This window comes from Lolium rigidum, chromosome 6 (genome assembly GCF_022539505.1).
Source record: "Lolium rigidum isolate FL_2022 chromosome 6, APGP_CSIRO_Lrig_0.1, whole genome shotgun sequence".
Taxonomy (NCBI): Eukaryota; Viridiplantae; Streptophyta; class Magnoliopsida; order Poales; family Poaceae; genus Lolium; species Lolium rigidum.
In genome coordinates this window covers 58,293,741-58,308,927 of record NC_061513.1, presented here as the reverse complement: position 1 = coordinate 58,308,927, position 15,187 = coordinate 58,293,741, and the positions used below count along the sequence as shown (strand labels likewise).

The 15,187-nt window shown below is 44.8% G+C and overlaps 1 protein-coding gene across 1 annotated transcript; it reads left to right on the top strand.

Moving 5' to 3' along the window:
- Positions 1 to 10,656: 10,656 nt before the first annotated feature.
- On the top strand, positions 10,657 to 13,826 carry LOC124662653 (BTB/POZ and MATH domain-containing protein 1-like). Its single transcript, XM_047200460.1, has 3 exons — positions 10,657 to 10,796; positions 12,893 to 13,028; positions 13,245 to 13,826. The coding sequence occupies exons 1-3, from the start codon at positions 10,657 to 10,659 to the stop codon at positions 13,824 to 13,826; spliced, it is 858 nt and encodes a 285-aa protein (XP_047056416.1).
- Positions 13,827 to 15,187: the final 1,361 nt, after the last annotated feature.

Sequence of the window (15,187 nt, the reverse complement as noted above, 5' to 3'; positions counted from 1 at the left end):
TTTTTGTTTTGTTTGAATAAAATGGATCCTAGCATTCACTTTGTGGGAGAGAGACACGCTCCGCTGTAGCATATGGACAAGTATGTCCTTAGTTTCTACTCATAGTATTCATGGCGAAGTTTCTTCTTCGTTAAATTGTTATATGGTTGGAATTGGAAAATGATACATGTAGTAATTGCTATAATGTCTTGGATAATGTGATACTTGGCAATTGTTGTGCTCATGTTTAAGCTCTTGCATCATATGCTTTGCACCCATTAATGAAGAAATACATAGAGCATGCTAAAATTTGGTTTGCATATTTGGTCTCTCTAAGGTCTAGATAATTTCTAGTATTGAGTTTTGAACAACAAGGAAGACGGTGTAGATTCTTATAATGTTTTCAATATGTCTTTTATGTGAGTTTTGCTGCACCGTTCATCCTTGTGTTTGTTTCAAATAACCTTGCTAGCCTAAACCTTGTATCGAGAGGGAATACTTCTCATGCATCCAAAATTCTTGAGCCAACCACTATGCCATTTGTGTCCACCATATCTACCTACTACATGGTATTTATCCGTCATTCCAAAGTAAATTGCTTGAGTGCTACCTTTAAATTCCATCATTCACCTTTGCAATATATAGCTCATGGGACAAATAGCTTAAAAACTATTGTGGTATTGAATATGTACTTATGCACTTTATCTCTTATTAAGTTGCTTGTTGTGCGATAACCATGTTTACGGGGACGCCATCAACTATTCTTTGTTGAATATCATGTGAGTTGCTATGCATGTCCGTCTTGTCCGAAGTAAGAGAGATCTACCACCTTATGGTTAAGCATGCATATTGTTAGAGAAGAACATTGGGCCGCTAACTAAAGCCATGATTCATGGTGGAAGTTTCAGTTTTGGACATATATCCTCAATCTCATATGAGAAAATTATTAATTGTTGTTACATGCTTATGCATAAAAGAGGAGTCCATTATCTGTTGTCTATGTTGTCCCGGTATGGATGTCTAAGTTGAGAATAATCAATAGCGAGAAATCCAATGCGAGCTTTCTCCTTAGACCTTTGTACGAGGCGGCATAGAGGTACCCCATTGTGACACTTGGTTAAAACATGTGTATTGCGATGATCCGGTAGTCCAAGCTAATTAGGACAAGGTGCGGGCACTATTAGTATACTATGCATGAGGCTTGCAACTTGTAAGATATAATTTACATGATACATATGCTTTATTACTACCGTTGACAAAATTGTTTCATGTTTTCAAAATCAAAGCTCTAGCACAAATATAGCAATCGATGCTTTTCCTCTATGGAGGACCATTCTTTTACTTTCATTGTTGAGTCGGTTCACCTATTTCTCTCCACCTCAAGAAGCAAACACTTGTGTGAACTGTGCATTGATTCCTACATATTTGCATATTGCACTTATTATATTACTCTATGTTGACAATTATCCATGAGATATACATGTTATAAGTTGAAAGCAACCGCTGAAACTTAATCTTCCTTTGTGTTGCTTCAATGCCTTTACTATGAATTATTGCTTTATGAGTTAACTCTTATGCAAGACACATTGATGCTTGTCTTGAAGTGCTATTCATGAAAAGTCTTTGCTATATGATTCACTTGTTTACTCATGTCATATACATTGTTTTGATCGCTGCATTCACTACATATGCTTTACAAATAGTATGATCAAGGTTATGATGGCATGTCACTCCGAAATTATCTTTGTTATCGTTTTACCTGCTCGGGACGAGCGAGAACTAAGCTTGGGGATGCCGATACGTCTCCGACGTATCGATAATTTCTTATGTTCCATGCCACATTATTGATGTTATCTACATGTTTTATGCACACTTTATGTCATATTCGTGCATTTTACGGAACTAACCTATTAACAAGATGCCGAAGTGCCGATTCTTGTTTTCTGCTGTTTTTGGTTTCGGAAATCCTAGTAACGAAATATTCTCGGAATTGGACGAAATCAACGCCCAGGGTCCTATTTTGCCACGAAGCTTCCAGAAGACCGAAGAGGAGACGAAGTGGGGCCACGAGGTGGCCACACCCTAGGGCGGCGCGGCCCAGGCCCTGGCCGCGCCGGCCTGTGGTGTGGGCCCCTCGTGCCGCCTCTTGACCTGCCCTTCCGCCTACTTAAAGCCTCAGTCGCGAAACCCCCGGTACGCGAGAGCCACGATACGGAAAACCTTGCCGAGACGCCGCCGCCGCCAATCCCATCTCGGGGGATTCCGGAGATCGCCTCCGGCACCCTGCCGGAGAGGGGATTCATCTCCCGGAGGACTCTACGCCGCCATGGTCGCCTCCGGAGTGATGTGTGAGTAGTCTACCCCTGGACTATGGGTCCATAGCAGTAGCTAGATGGTTGTCTTCTCCCCATTGTGCTTCATTGTCGGATCTTGTGAGCTGCCTAACATGATCAAGATCATCTATCCGTAATTCTATATGTTGCGTTTGTTGGGATCCGATGAATAGAGAATACTTGTTATGTTGATTATCAAAGTTATGTCTATGTGTTGTTTATGATCTTGCATGCTCTCCATTACTAGTAGATGCTACGGCCAAGTAGATGCTTGTAACTCCAAGAGGGAGTATTTATGCTCGATAGTGGGTCCATGTCTCCGTGAATCTGGGAAGTGACGGAAATCTCTAAGATTATGGATGTCTTGTTGCCACTAGGGATAAAACATTGGTGCTATGTTCAAGGATATAGCCACTGATTACATTACGCGCAATACTTAATGCAATTGTATCATTGTTAGCAACTTAATACTTGGAGGGGGTTCGGATGATAACCTCGAAGGTGGACTTTTTAGGCATAGATGCATGCTTTGGATAGCGGTCTATGTACTTTGTCGTAATGCCCAATTAAATCTCACAATACTCATCATAATATGTATGTGCATGGTCATGCCCTCTTTATTTGTCAATTGCCCAAGCTGTAATTTGTTCACCCAACATGCTTGTTTATCTTATGGGAGAGACACCGCTAGTGAGCTGTGGACCCCGGTCCAATTCTCTATACTAAAATACAATCTCATGCAATACTTGTTTACTCGTTTTCTCGCAAACAATCATCATCCACACTATACATCTAATCCTTTGTTACAGCAAGCCGGTGAGATTGACAACCTCATCTGTTTCGTTGGGGCAAAGTACTTTGGTTGTGTTGTGCGGGTTCCACGTTGGCGCGGAATCTCGGCGTTGCGCCGCACTACATCCCGCCGCCATCAACCTTCAACGTGCTTCTTGGCTCCTACTGGTTCGATAAACCTTGGTTTCATACTAAGGGAAAACTTGCCGCTGTATGCATCACACCTTCCTCTTGGGGTTCCCAACGAACGCGTGCTGTACGCGTATCAAGACCCTACTATGATGAGAAGAAAAGGGGAACAACAAGGAGTTGATGGCAGATGTGGCGGAAGTATATGGTGGCGGTGATATGGCGAGGACTGCAAGCGGAGATGGTGCGGCGGCGACGCGACTACTATGACCAGAACTCGAAACTCTAACGACTCTAGACGCTAAGACCAGCACGCGACACGACGATTGCAGACTACTCAAAAAGCAAAAACTGAAAAGATCATGCAATGGCTTGGCAGGGGCTATGGGACGGATGATCTAATCTAACTTCTTTTTGTGGGGCTTTTTCTGGGTTATAGGTAAAAACAAATCTACACTAGGAAAACTATAAATCTCACCGAGCAACCTGAAATCTGATACCACTTGATAGGGTAAAGGTGGCCGATCTTTCGATGAGACGAGGATAATTCGATTTGTTGGTGGAGTTCGTGCTTGACGATCCGACTACACGTGCAAACCTCGTGCGCCAATGCAATCGCTAGGACAATCTCCGGGAGTTACTGATCTTGCGGGAGCACGATCAGCTCGACCGACAAGGGTCTTAATTCCTACCTGAAATCGAGAACAAGTAAGAACTAAAGATGCAATCAGAATATTGCGAATATAGATGAAAGCTTGATTGATAATGGTGGGATTCCAAATAGTCGGTCTTATTCTGGGCGTTGGCCTCAAAAGAAGTACACGTAGTTGCAGCAATTGGCTAACTTTTAATCTAATCAAAATCCAAGTTCTAATGACGGCTACAGAGGGATATATATGAGGGAAGTCAAGGGATTTTCGTCCAACCAGCTAGGGTTGGCCAAAAACACCCCTAAATGGGTCTTCCTCCACTTATATGGCCTCTTAAAATCCCCTAAAATACCTAATCCGAAAATACATGGGCCTAGCCCATTTAATAAGGTGACGCAGCACCAAAAATAACTTTTTGGACGAATTTTATGATGGAGTAACTTGTATAATTCATCCAAGCATCGTTGCTTCACTATGGTGGCTTTAATGTTCTGAAATCCTCGCTTGCAACGCCATCCTGAATCCTTGCAGGTCTGCTGCCATCTCCATGCACGTTCCTAATGCAATGCTTGGCATCCATGCTAGATCCATTCCTAAATAATATAAATACATTTGATTTAGGCAGCATCATATTCTCATATATATTAGGAAGGATTCCTAGTAACGAAAGTACCTGAGATGTGGTTGTAGGAGTATTGGTTGTATCTATCATGGCGATATCCTCATCATCCTCCACTTCTTGAATTGAAGTCGTCCTCGATGTAGTCTCATCTTTTTCACCAAGATATGCCTTCAAATCGCAGGTAACCATGTCCTCATCACGTGTTGTCTTGTTTTTGTAATTAACTGGTTTAGCCCGAGGGTTTAGCCCCGTTTTCTGCTAATTAACTGGGCAACTCTCTTTGTAAATCTTAACAAGACAATTCTTTTGCAACTATTCCAAAAAAAACCAATTCTCACCCATCTCAGAATTGACCAACATTGTGTTTATCTATTTATTTTGAAGAAAGAGGAGAGATTGCACCACAAGTCTCTGTATTGTCCCCATCGATGAATAATCCGAAGAAATACTCTCTCACACACAGACTGGCTGTGGCATTTTGCTGGCATGTGCGTGTCGTGTCACTAATTAATCAGCAAGGTTTTGGAAGCAAGAAAGCTAAACGCGAAGTTACCAAACAGCCGTTGTTGGCCAGCCTTGCAGGGTCACACATCAGGCACACCGTGCTCCGTCGCCTACGAAGATGGCGATTGGATTCCAGTAAGAAAAGCCCTCCGTGCTCCGTCGCCTCCCGTCCATCGCACGAGGAGGACGGCGATTGGATTCCAGTAAGAAAAGCACGGTGGTGTTTTGTTATCTTATGATTATTGTTTTGTTGTCTTGTTACCACTAAGAGTGCTTGGATTCTTCCTAAGATCCTAGTGGTAGCTTTCTTTCGGCGAAACATGTGTCCGTCGCAGACTTTCGCGGCGAACTGCTGTGGTGAGCTGGATAGTGAGAAGGACACGAAGCCTGGGACGTGTTAGCAGGTCGCGATCGATCTGTCTCTCGCCTGAGATTGCCTGGTTCATCTTAGGTATGTAGATATGTTTTAGCTGTAGGTATATACGTATGTAGGAAAAGTTAGTAAATGTATTTGCACTCCTCCGATCTATATTAGTTGTAGCTGATTTGTCTAGGCATATTTAAGCGTGTTTGTTCACTTATTTTTAGCGACAACTAGTATGTGTTGGAGGGAATAATACGTTTGCGGCAGATGGAAGTGGCGGAAACTAGGAAATGTTTTAGCTTAAAATACCATCGAAATCAACGGCTGCTTGCAAATGATCCACCTAGTATCGACACTTAAACATGGCATTAAAATACAGGCTGCATCCTGTTGATATCAAGGTTTTCATTGACCGATTCAGAAAACCCAAAACTAATCCACACCTCTGTCTGCGCCTCGAACCCTCAAACCCCCAGTTTACTCTACATTCTGTAAACGCTTCTCCCAATGAAAAACCACAAGCTGCACTATAGTAATGCTAGGGCGTGCAGGTGCAGCAAACAAGCATCCTATGGCATTGCTAATGCCAAACGCTGACAGTTGAAGCACGCCTCAGGTGAGATCAACGTGCATAAGAACGGCTGTTGATGTGGATTAGGGGCACTAAAATAGCGCCAGCTCGTCCTCCTGCTGTGTTTTGTTTCGAAAGGCACTGCTACTGTTTTCAGATATAGCACCACCGGCTGGGAGCAGGCATACGTCCATCAGGCAGATTGGCAGCTAGCTGCGCAGGTGAACTGAAAACTTGAGATGCAGACAGAAACCACACCATGTAGTAGAACTGATGTGCAGACACGTCGATGCGTGGCTGAAACGGGAATGGATCCTATGTAAGGGTACTGCTTTTTTTTGGCTTTTGAAAAGGAAGAGGCTTTGGCTGGTGTGAGTATCCAATGTAAATCCATGGCTAAATGCTGATCTAAAGCATCTAGACGTTGGAGGATGTCCGAGTATCTCGCTGAGTTTCACGTGGTCATTTTCTATGGATCCACTAGCTGAAATGTTAACTGGACCATGCCGCCGTTTAAACCATAGTTCGGCGTCACAACCAACGGGGGCTTTCTTCTCTGCCAAATGTCACTAAGCTGCGACATACAAGATTCAGAGTTCTGTTGCAGGGGCTACCATCGTTACGGTTGGCAATGGCCAGAAGGCTAAATTTTGGACATCCTTACGGTTCCATGGTATTCAGCCAAAGGACATTGCTCACAAGCTATTTGAGAAGGCAAAAAGGAAGAATTGCACGGTTAAGAAGGCGCTTGGAGCAGTTTTTTGGTCAGCCAACTTGGTATTCAACATGGCTTTGACGTTGATCACTCAACAATCTGTCACATTTGGGAGTTAGTCTCCGAAGTAAACCTCAACCCCGATGTCCCTGAGACAATCCGTTGGAAATTCACAAGTGATGGTGCATACTCCGCCACTAAGTCGGTCTACAAGATGCAATATGAAATTATGAAGGCATCATATCCACTTTCCTAATACCAAGGTTTGGAAGTCTTGCCGTCTCCAAATGTAAATTCTTCGCTTGATTGTTCATTCAAAATAGGATTTTGATGGTGGGTCGTTTGGAGCATAGAGGTTGGCAAATTGTGGTAGTTTACCCTTTGCAATCAAGTCCAAGAATTGGGACACCTTCTCTACAAGTGCCACACCACTAGAATTTTGAAGTTAATCATATCGTGGTATGATCGCAATGGCATCAATCCGGAAGATTGGGCCAATGAGACGCCCATCAACGAGTGGTGGACAAAGCTTGCTCTTTTGAATCATTTGACTTGTTTTTTAAAAAATATTCAGAGTTTCAGACAGAGATGTTTAGACATCAGACATCTACTCTCTATCATTGCCTAATTTGCTTCCGGATAAACCCTGATGCTAAAAGGAAGTGGAATAATGTTGGTAGCATATTTGACAACACATAAACAGAACGGAATCTTGGTGACAACCCATGAAACCGAAAACGGAACCGCCTTCCGACGTGTGATTGAAGGAGAGGTGACACCATTGCACACACCCTGCTTTATGCAGCCATCAGCTGGCTGACAGCTTGACACAATCATATCCCCAAGATACTATTGTGCAAGCATGCATTCCACTAACTCATGCACCACCCCAAAAATGGTTTACCTGAATTTCATTCATGGTTCCAGTGACGTGCCACCAAAAGCAGCAGCACCTAATTAGTGTTCTAATCCATCATTCATATTGTGGGGGTTGAAGCATGTAGCACCATTGATGCCTGCCAAAGTACTGCATCATGTCCCTAATCAAATGACCTCATCGTACACTAATCCAGCACTTGATACCTCAAAAGTCCAATTTGTGAGGCTGATTAGCCAGCTCCCAACTCCTCCCTAAAGCAAGAACAGGGGCAATGATGGATCCGGGCATAAAACAATGGTGGAATCAAGACGTTAGGAGGACCGATTGTGACAGCAACGATGATCGGCCAGTGTATTTGGAGGGAGTTATTAGGCGATGTATGTGTAATGTACAGCTTGTGCAAGGCTGGGAGCGAACAAGACAGTCAGACAACCAACCTGATTACCTGACGGCATCATTCCATTACTCTATCCAACTCCCATGTTTCTTCTTCCTTCTCTCTGCCATAGCCCCAGCTTACATGCTGGTAAGTTAAATGATTAGATTAGCCTACGTGGTGCTTAGATACATTCCTAGATTAAGGAATCGTCAAAGGCTAATTGATCACAAGGGCTACCTTAATCTGCCGAAGACTCACAACTGGAGATCGAACCTGGAAAATTATAATGTGACCTCCACTAAACCAGCCCTGATTGGATTCAGAGGAACGTGGGAGGGGCCAACGATTTCTGTACAGAGGCTCTCCCAAGTTCCAACGTCTATGTGTTGTGTTTGTCGTGAAGACCGGATATCCGACGACCGGCACATGATCGGTGTCCCATCTGGATTTCATCTGTTTTTCTTTTCTTTTCTTTTCTCCCCATCTGTTTTCTTTCGCCTGCCTTGCTAGTCTGGGAACAAGTAGTCGTGCCGTTGGACTGATCGATCTATCACGATCTGTGCCAATTTGCGGATCGCTGGCCGCCTGCCGCATTACAGTATGGCGAATCTGCGTATTGTCGACTTTGACACGGTCTTTGTTCTGTTCTCTCTGTTGCCTTCTTGTTTTAGGTTCTACGAACGTAAGTACAATGTAAATTTAGATACGTGCACTAACACGATATCTACTTATTTCTTGTTTTGTTAAAAAATGTATTCCAAATTCTGAAGCTCATTCCATCAAATTATACCAAAATAAACAAACAAATAACTACTAACTACAACTATCTCGGAAAATATTGGTCTAAACCTCCCGTCTTGTGTAACCACTTTTTTTAAAAAAAAGTGTATTTGCAAGTCTAAAAAAAATATCTGAAAACAACCACACATAAATATTGAGCCGAAACCTGCCAAATAATACGACCACATGCTTCCACATGTTTCGAAACTTAAACTGCGACGCTTTTTTCCCGCCCTGCTCAACAAACAGTCATATTATTTTAAGTAATTATGAATGGATAATTTTAAACCAATACCTATAAGTGTGCTTTCTTTCTTTAGATTTTTAATACTGGTACATAAATATTCCTTTTGGTACGTTTTACAAAGTGGATTCAGGTGTACCTATGGTCCACAAATCCGTTACAACTTCTATGTTCATGCATTAAATAATTTAACAAATGGAATGGTGTTTTTCTTAATATGTTTCACCTTCTATTAAAATGATCATGTATGTTAAACAAAACTTTCCACATTGATTTTCGAAATTGTCTAGCAGTAGAAAGTATTTCACATGAATAAATTTTCTATAGAGTATGTTGATGATTTTGTACTAAAATGTTCTCCTAACTCGGTAGAACAAATGGTACAAACAAAGAAGATGAAAATAACACAATTTTGCCAGATATTTATTTCTGCGAACGAAGTTATTTTGAAAAAAATCCATTATAATATATATTACATGAAATAATTCCAAAATAATATAAATTAATTATAATACCATAACATAAAAGTAGTAATTTAAAGCCTGAAAATGATAAAAAGAAATCTGTAAAATTAAATGAAGCTAGAAACATTATTGGGCTAGGGCCGAGTAACGGGACGTGTGAGTGTCGCAGACTCGAGCCCCTGCTTGTGGGGTGCGCCTATTGGCCGCCTAAAGCGGAGCGGAAGATCGTCTCCGCTCAAGCCAGCGCGATCAATAGGCACTTATGAGCTCGGCTCGTTTAAGCTTTTCCTTTTTTTCCGTTCAGTTTATATTTCAAAATCTGAACAAAATTTAAAATGGAACAAAATTCAAAATCGAACAAATTAAAAACCAAATAATTAAAAAAATCATGTTGAACAAAATTCATATTTGAACAATTTTTGAATTTGAACAAATTTCGAATTCAAACAAATTTTGAATTTGAACAAATTTATAATATGAACATTTTTTTAATCAGAATAAAAACAAATCTAAAAAATCGAAATCATTAAAACCAATGCAGCAAAAACCAAAAAGAAACCATCCAAAACCGGAAAAACCCCGAAAAACCGGAAAACAAAAGAAAAAACAGTACATGCCAGGTGCTAATGGACCGGCCCATCCCATCCGTCGCTTAAGCGGGAGCGAATCGCTCCAGCAATGAGCGGCCAATAGGAATGGCCCTGCTTGTGCTTGAGGCTTTAGCCTTGAACTAGGAAACCAGCCGGGCCTAGGCCTTGGCCTGTGCACATGCCCCGGCTTCAACCTGAAGGTAGGCGTCCGGCCGCCAGCGCCCCTGCCGCCGATCATCATATCGTGGCACACGGTCACACCTACGAATCCTGATGAATGGCCGTGACGATGCTTTTGATCGAATTCCCAGAACCAGAAGCAATCAATTAGCCCATCTTCATCTTAACTGTTCATCTGCCAGGAAAGTGGAGGCACTTAAACTCTGCTCCAATTACAGCTCTCAAAGAGACGGAGACCGAACAGCCGCACCACTATTTCCGAAGCGCATGCAGTTGTGTGAACGTACTCTGAAATCACGCTGCTTAACTTAAACACTCAGGAACACGAGTGGGTAGTCCTTATGAATTCACCTTCCTCACGCACCACTACTCCACATATATATAGCAGACTACTGGAGTGGAGTTCTCATCTGCTTGACTGCTACTCCACACAGCCGCATAAACACCATATAAGATCCAGTTCAGTTTTGCCCACCTGCAATGTCATTTGCCGGCGTGTCTATCGCCGGCAATGGCGAGACCACTGGCCACGCCATCAACGTCACAACTAACAGAGGGTACCACCTGCTTGTGGTTGACTGTACCAAAGGCACTAAACATAAGAGCATCCCCACTCGTTGGTGCTCCCCACGCCCAAATCCGGCGAAATTTTCGTCCGGATTGGATGAAGATTTGGCGTGGGGAGCGCCGAAGTTCCAGCCGTCCCCCCGGCAGGAAACCCCCAACCTCGACCATTTGACATATTTCAAACAAATTCAACATAAAATTTAACAAGTTCGGCAAACAAGAGGACGAGAATTGCTGAAACAAATTCGGCGATAACGGTACAATGTTTAACAAGTGCTGAAACAAATGAAGCACACAATTTCACAATTTTTCAAACAAATTAAGACAGACTAGTTGGCGTCGGCGTTGGCGTTGCCTCGGAGCCTCCATATGTGCTCCACCGAGATCATCTTGCGGCGAGTGGTGCATTGTAGAGTCTCGAATCTCCCGGCGCATAGCAATGAAGGCGGCCCATGATGGAGGCACTCGGTGATTAGGCCGTGCAAGAGGACCCTCTCTCTCATATGGTGCTTCTTGCTCAGCCGGAGGAACCGGATGCTTTCGCTCATCTTCAATAATCATGTTGTGTAGGCACACACAGCAGTTCATCACCTCCCACATCTGATCTTTGGACCAAGTCATAGCGGGGAACCGGACGACGAGCAAATCTCTGTCGTAGGACACCAAATGCTCGCTCGACGTCTTTTCGGCAAGCTTCTTGTTTCTTGACAAACTCGCAAAGTTTGGGGGTGCTAGGATTGGAGATCGTCTTCACAAATGTTGCCCACTTTGGATAGATACCGTCCGCAAGGTAGTATCCTTTGTTGTAGTGCCGACCATTGATCACATAGTCCACCGGGGAGCATGACCCTCAACAAGCTTGGAAAAGACCGGGGAGCGAGTTTAGGACGTTGATGTCATTGTTGGATCCGGGCATACCAAAGAAAGAGTGCCAAATCCAAAGATCATGGGTAGCCACTCGCTTCAAGTATCACGAGTGCAGCCTTTTTTGTGACCCTTGTACATTCCCCGCCACGCAAACGGACGGTTCTTCCATTGCCAATGCATGCGATCAATGCTTCCAAGCATCCCTGGAAAACCTCTAGCTTCATTTGTTGCAAGGATCCTCCGAGTGTCTTCGACAGTGGGTGATCTCAAGTAATAGTCCCCGAACACCGCTATGACGTCCCCGCAGAACCGGTAGAAACAATCAAGGGCGGTGGACTCCGCCATGCGAAGATAGTCATCTGCGGTATCACCGGGAGCTCCATACGCCATCATCCTCATAGCCACCGTGCACTTCGCGAGTGACGAAAATCCAACCAAACCGAGTGCAATCCGCCTTGCATCCGAAGTAGGGATCAAAGTGGCGGATGGCATACACAATTTCCGAAATAGCTTTCTCGCTCATCCCGAAGCGACGCCGGAAAACACTCTCACCGTGCAATGGATTGTCGGCGAAGTAGTCGGCGTACAACATGCGGTAGCCCTCCATTCGCTGTCTCGGCTTGCACTTCCGGCGACCTCGTGCCGACCCACCACGCCGACGAGTTGCCGGTCCGCCGTACATGCTTGCCAAGCAACCAAGGATCATCATGTGCTCCTCGTCTTGGGCGGCTGCCGCCATCTCTTCTTGCATAAGCTCGACGAACATCTGCTCCTCCTCTTCGTCCGAGTCCATGGCCGGCGAGGCAAATGGACGAACACCGACGGGCGTGGTCGAGGCAACCCGAGCCGCGAGCGACGACGAGCAAGCAGGCCGGAAAACAGGCCGGCGGAAGAGCGGCCGGATAGACCGTCGTCCAAACACGGCGGAATATAGGCAGGTGGGGAAGGAGTGGCGGCGCAATCCGGGCAACAAGCCGGCGGGGTGGTGCCGGCGGCGAGAGAGATACGAGGGGTGGGGGAGATTTTGAGCGACGTGGCGGTGGGGTTCGTGCGTCGAGTCACCGACAGATCGGGCCCTTCCCCGCTTTTCACTCGTCCGGAGTCCCCGAGCGCTCCCCGGGGGCCGGGGATGTCGTGGGATCGCCGGATGGATTTAGGCCCAAATCCGGACGAAAACGAGGAACCGGGGGCGCGACTGGGCCGAATTACGCCGTCCGGATGGAAAAAACGCTCGCCGGGGGCCTCGTCGGGGGGACGAGTGGAGATGCTCTAAGGGAAATAGTATCCGCTCCCTCCCTTTCATGGTAGGAGGCCATCGTTGGTGCATCCGCTACTATCCTAATGGTAACCGCGCGGCGTCTGCTGGATGGGTATCTCTCTTTCTGGTCCTTGATGAAAATATTATGGAGGCTCTGAAGGTACAGTACGTATTTAGTTTCATGGACGAGCTTAACAAACAAGAATCAGGATGTATTCGTGCAGAAACGCCAAGCAGCTTCTCCAGTTGTAATTTATCTTCGGGTTACACGGATTTCATGAAAAAGGATGCCCTTGAGAAAAGGTATCTAAGTGATGGCTGTCTCACCATCCGATGTGACCTCAACATTGCCACTACAGTTGATCTCTTCATTAAGGTACCTCCTTGTAGCATACATCAGCATATCAGCGACCTCCTCGTGTCCAAGGAAGGAACAGACGTGACATTCAAGGTTGAGGGTGAAACGTTTGCAGCCCATCGGTGTGTGCTGGCGGCTCGGTCTGCGGTCTTCAAGACAGAGCTCTTTGGCACCATGAAAGAGGGCACAATATCAAGCATCATACATGTGGAAGACATGGAAGCAAAGGTGTTTGGTGCCTTGCTTAGTTTTATTTACACTGACTCGTTGCCCAGGATGGAGGTAGATATGGTAGAGGAAGGACAAGTTGAGGAAGCATTGTGGCTTCAACACTTGCTTGCTGCGGCAGACAGGTACGATCTCCGAAGGCTGAAAGTGCTATGTGAAGAGAAGTTATGCGAACACATTGATATGAGCTCGGTGACTACTATACTTACTCTAGCTGAGCAGCACAATTGTCGTGGATTGAAGGAGGTATGCTTTGAGTTCTTAAAGACCCCTGCTAATTTGAAAGCGATAACAGCGGTTGATGGTTTGGAGGACATAACTAGAACTTGCCCCTCTCTTCTAAAGGAGCTAATTACCAAGCTTGCTTCCTGAAATTGACAAAAACGCTCAGTATTTTCTATACTCATAGGTACTACTACTCTGAAATCTATGTACTAAGTTGCAGTCTAGTTTCTTTCTGCAGTTTGATGCCTTCATAATGTGCTAGAAATACAGTTTATCTGGATGCATCGTGTGCATCTTTCCTTAATTTACGTTTCCCTAATTATAGATATTATTTTTGCAGTGTATTTTCATAATCAGTTAGGGCATGAACCTTCTTTTTGTTTCTTTCAGGTGGCAAAAGGCATGGCCATGTGTGGCTTGGACAGTCTAGCTACATGATGTCATTCACTCTCAGTTATATCATTGCCAATCTTAGCTACATGATGCCATCGTGTTCTCCACTATATCATTGCAAATATTGGCCTGGAGGATTACCAGTATTATTTTTAAACGTATCACCAGTATTATTTTTAAATGTATTGCCAGTAATATTTTTACTAGTACTATTGTTCTGAGGTATATTGGGAGCATGTCAACAACTGTGGAATTTCGTTGGGTATAAATGTAGAATTGTTAAGCAACTGGATGTACTATTTTGTCACGTCAGTTTGACCATTCTAGTCCAAGCACCTTGACTTACATTACTTTCAGACTCAATCAATCCAAGTTATAAATTAAATTAGTCATGTACATTGGATGGTGAAGATTGTTCTTTTTTTGAGCTTTTTTAAACATAAGGCCTTAGCCCAGCTTTAAATTAATAAAGCTACCAACGGCAGATACAAACGTGCTTACAAACAACTCACAGGAACAGGCAACACAAGCAAACTAAAGATCGAAACAAGAAACACCACTTGGAACGCGTACACCACAGCTAGACATCGAGGAGAGCACCAGGAAGGCAGCGAGAGCTTGGAGAGGCCACCGGACCATGTCGTCGACCGCACCCACTAGGCAAATCTAGATCCAGCCTCCACTGTCTCCACCTCCGGAAAGAGACCCCTTGTCCCTTGCCCTGGATCGAAGGGCACCGTACCGTCGGGAGGCGAAGGAGTTCCCCCAAGAACACAGCGAAAAAGAGGGAGCTAGACTGCCAAAGGGAACGCCATCAGAGACGGGAGGGAACTTCACCGAGACCACCACCATCGCCGGAGCAACCACCACATCAGACCGGAGCTGCAGGAAGAAGACGCAGCGAAGAAGAAACGACGGAAGAGGGCACAGCCAACCCCCACGGATGAACAGGACCACCAATGCATGGCCGCTTGCCAACCCAGTGTCGCTACTGCCGTAAAGGGGAACCCTTTCCCCTTTCACCCAGGCTCGAGGGCGTCGCCACCGGCAAGCAGGGGCAATGGAGAAGCAGAGCATCAAACCTGGCACCCGCCGATCAACACGGGGAAAAAGCT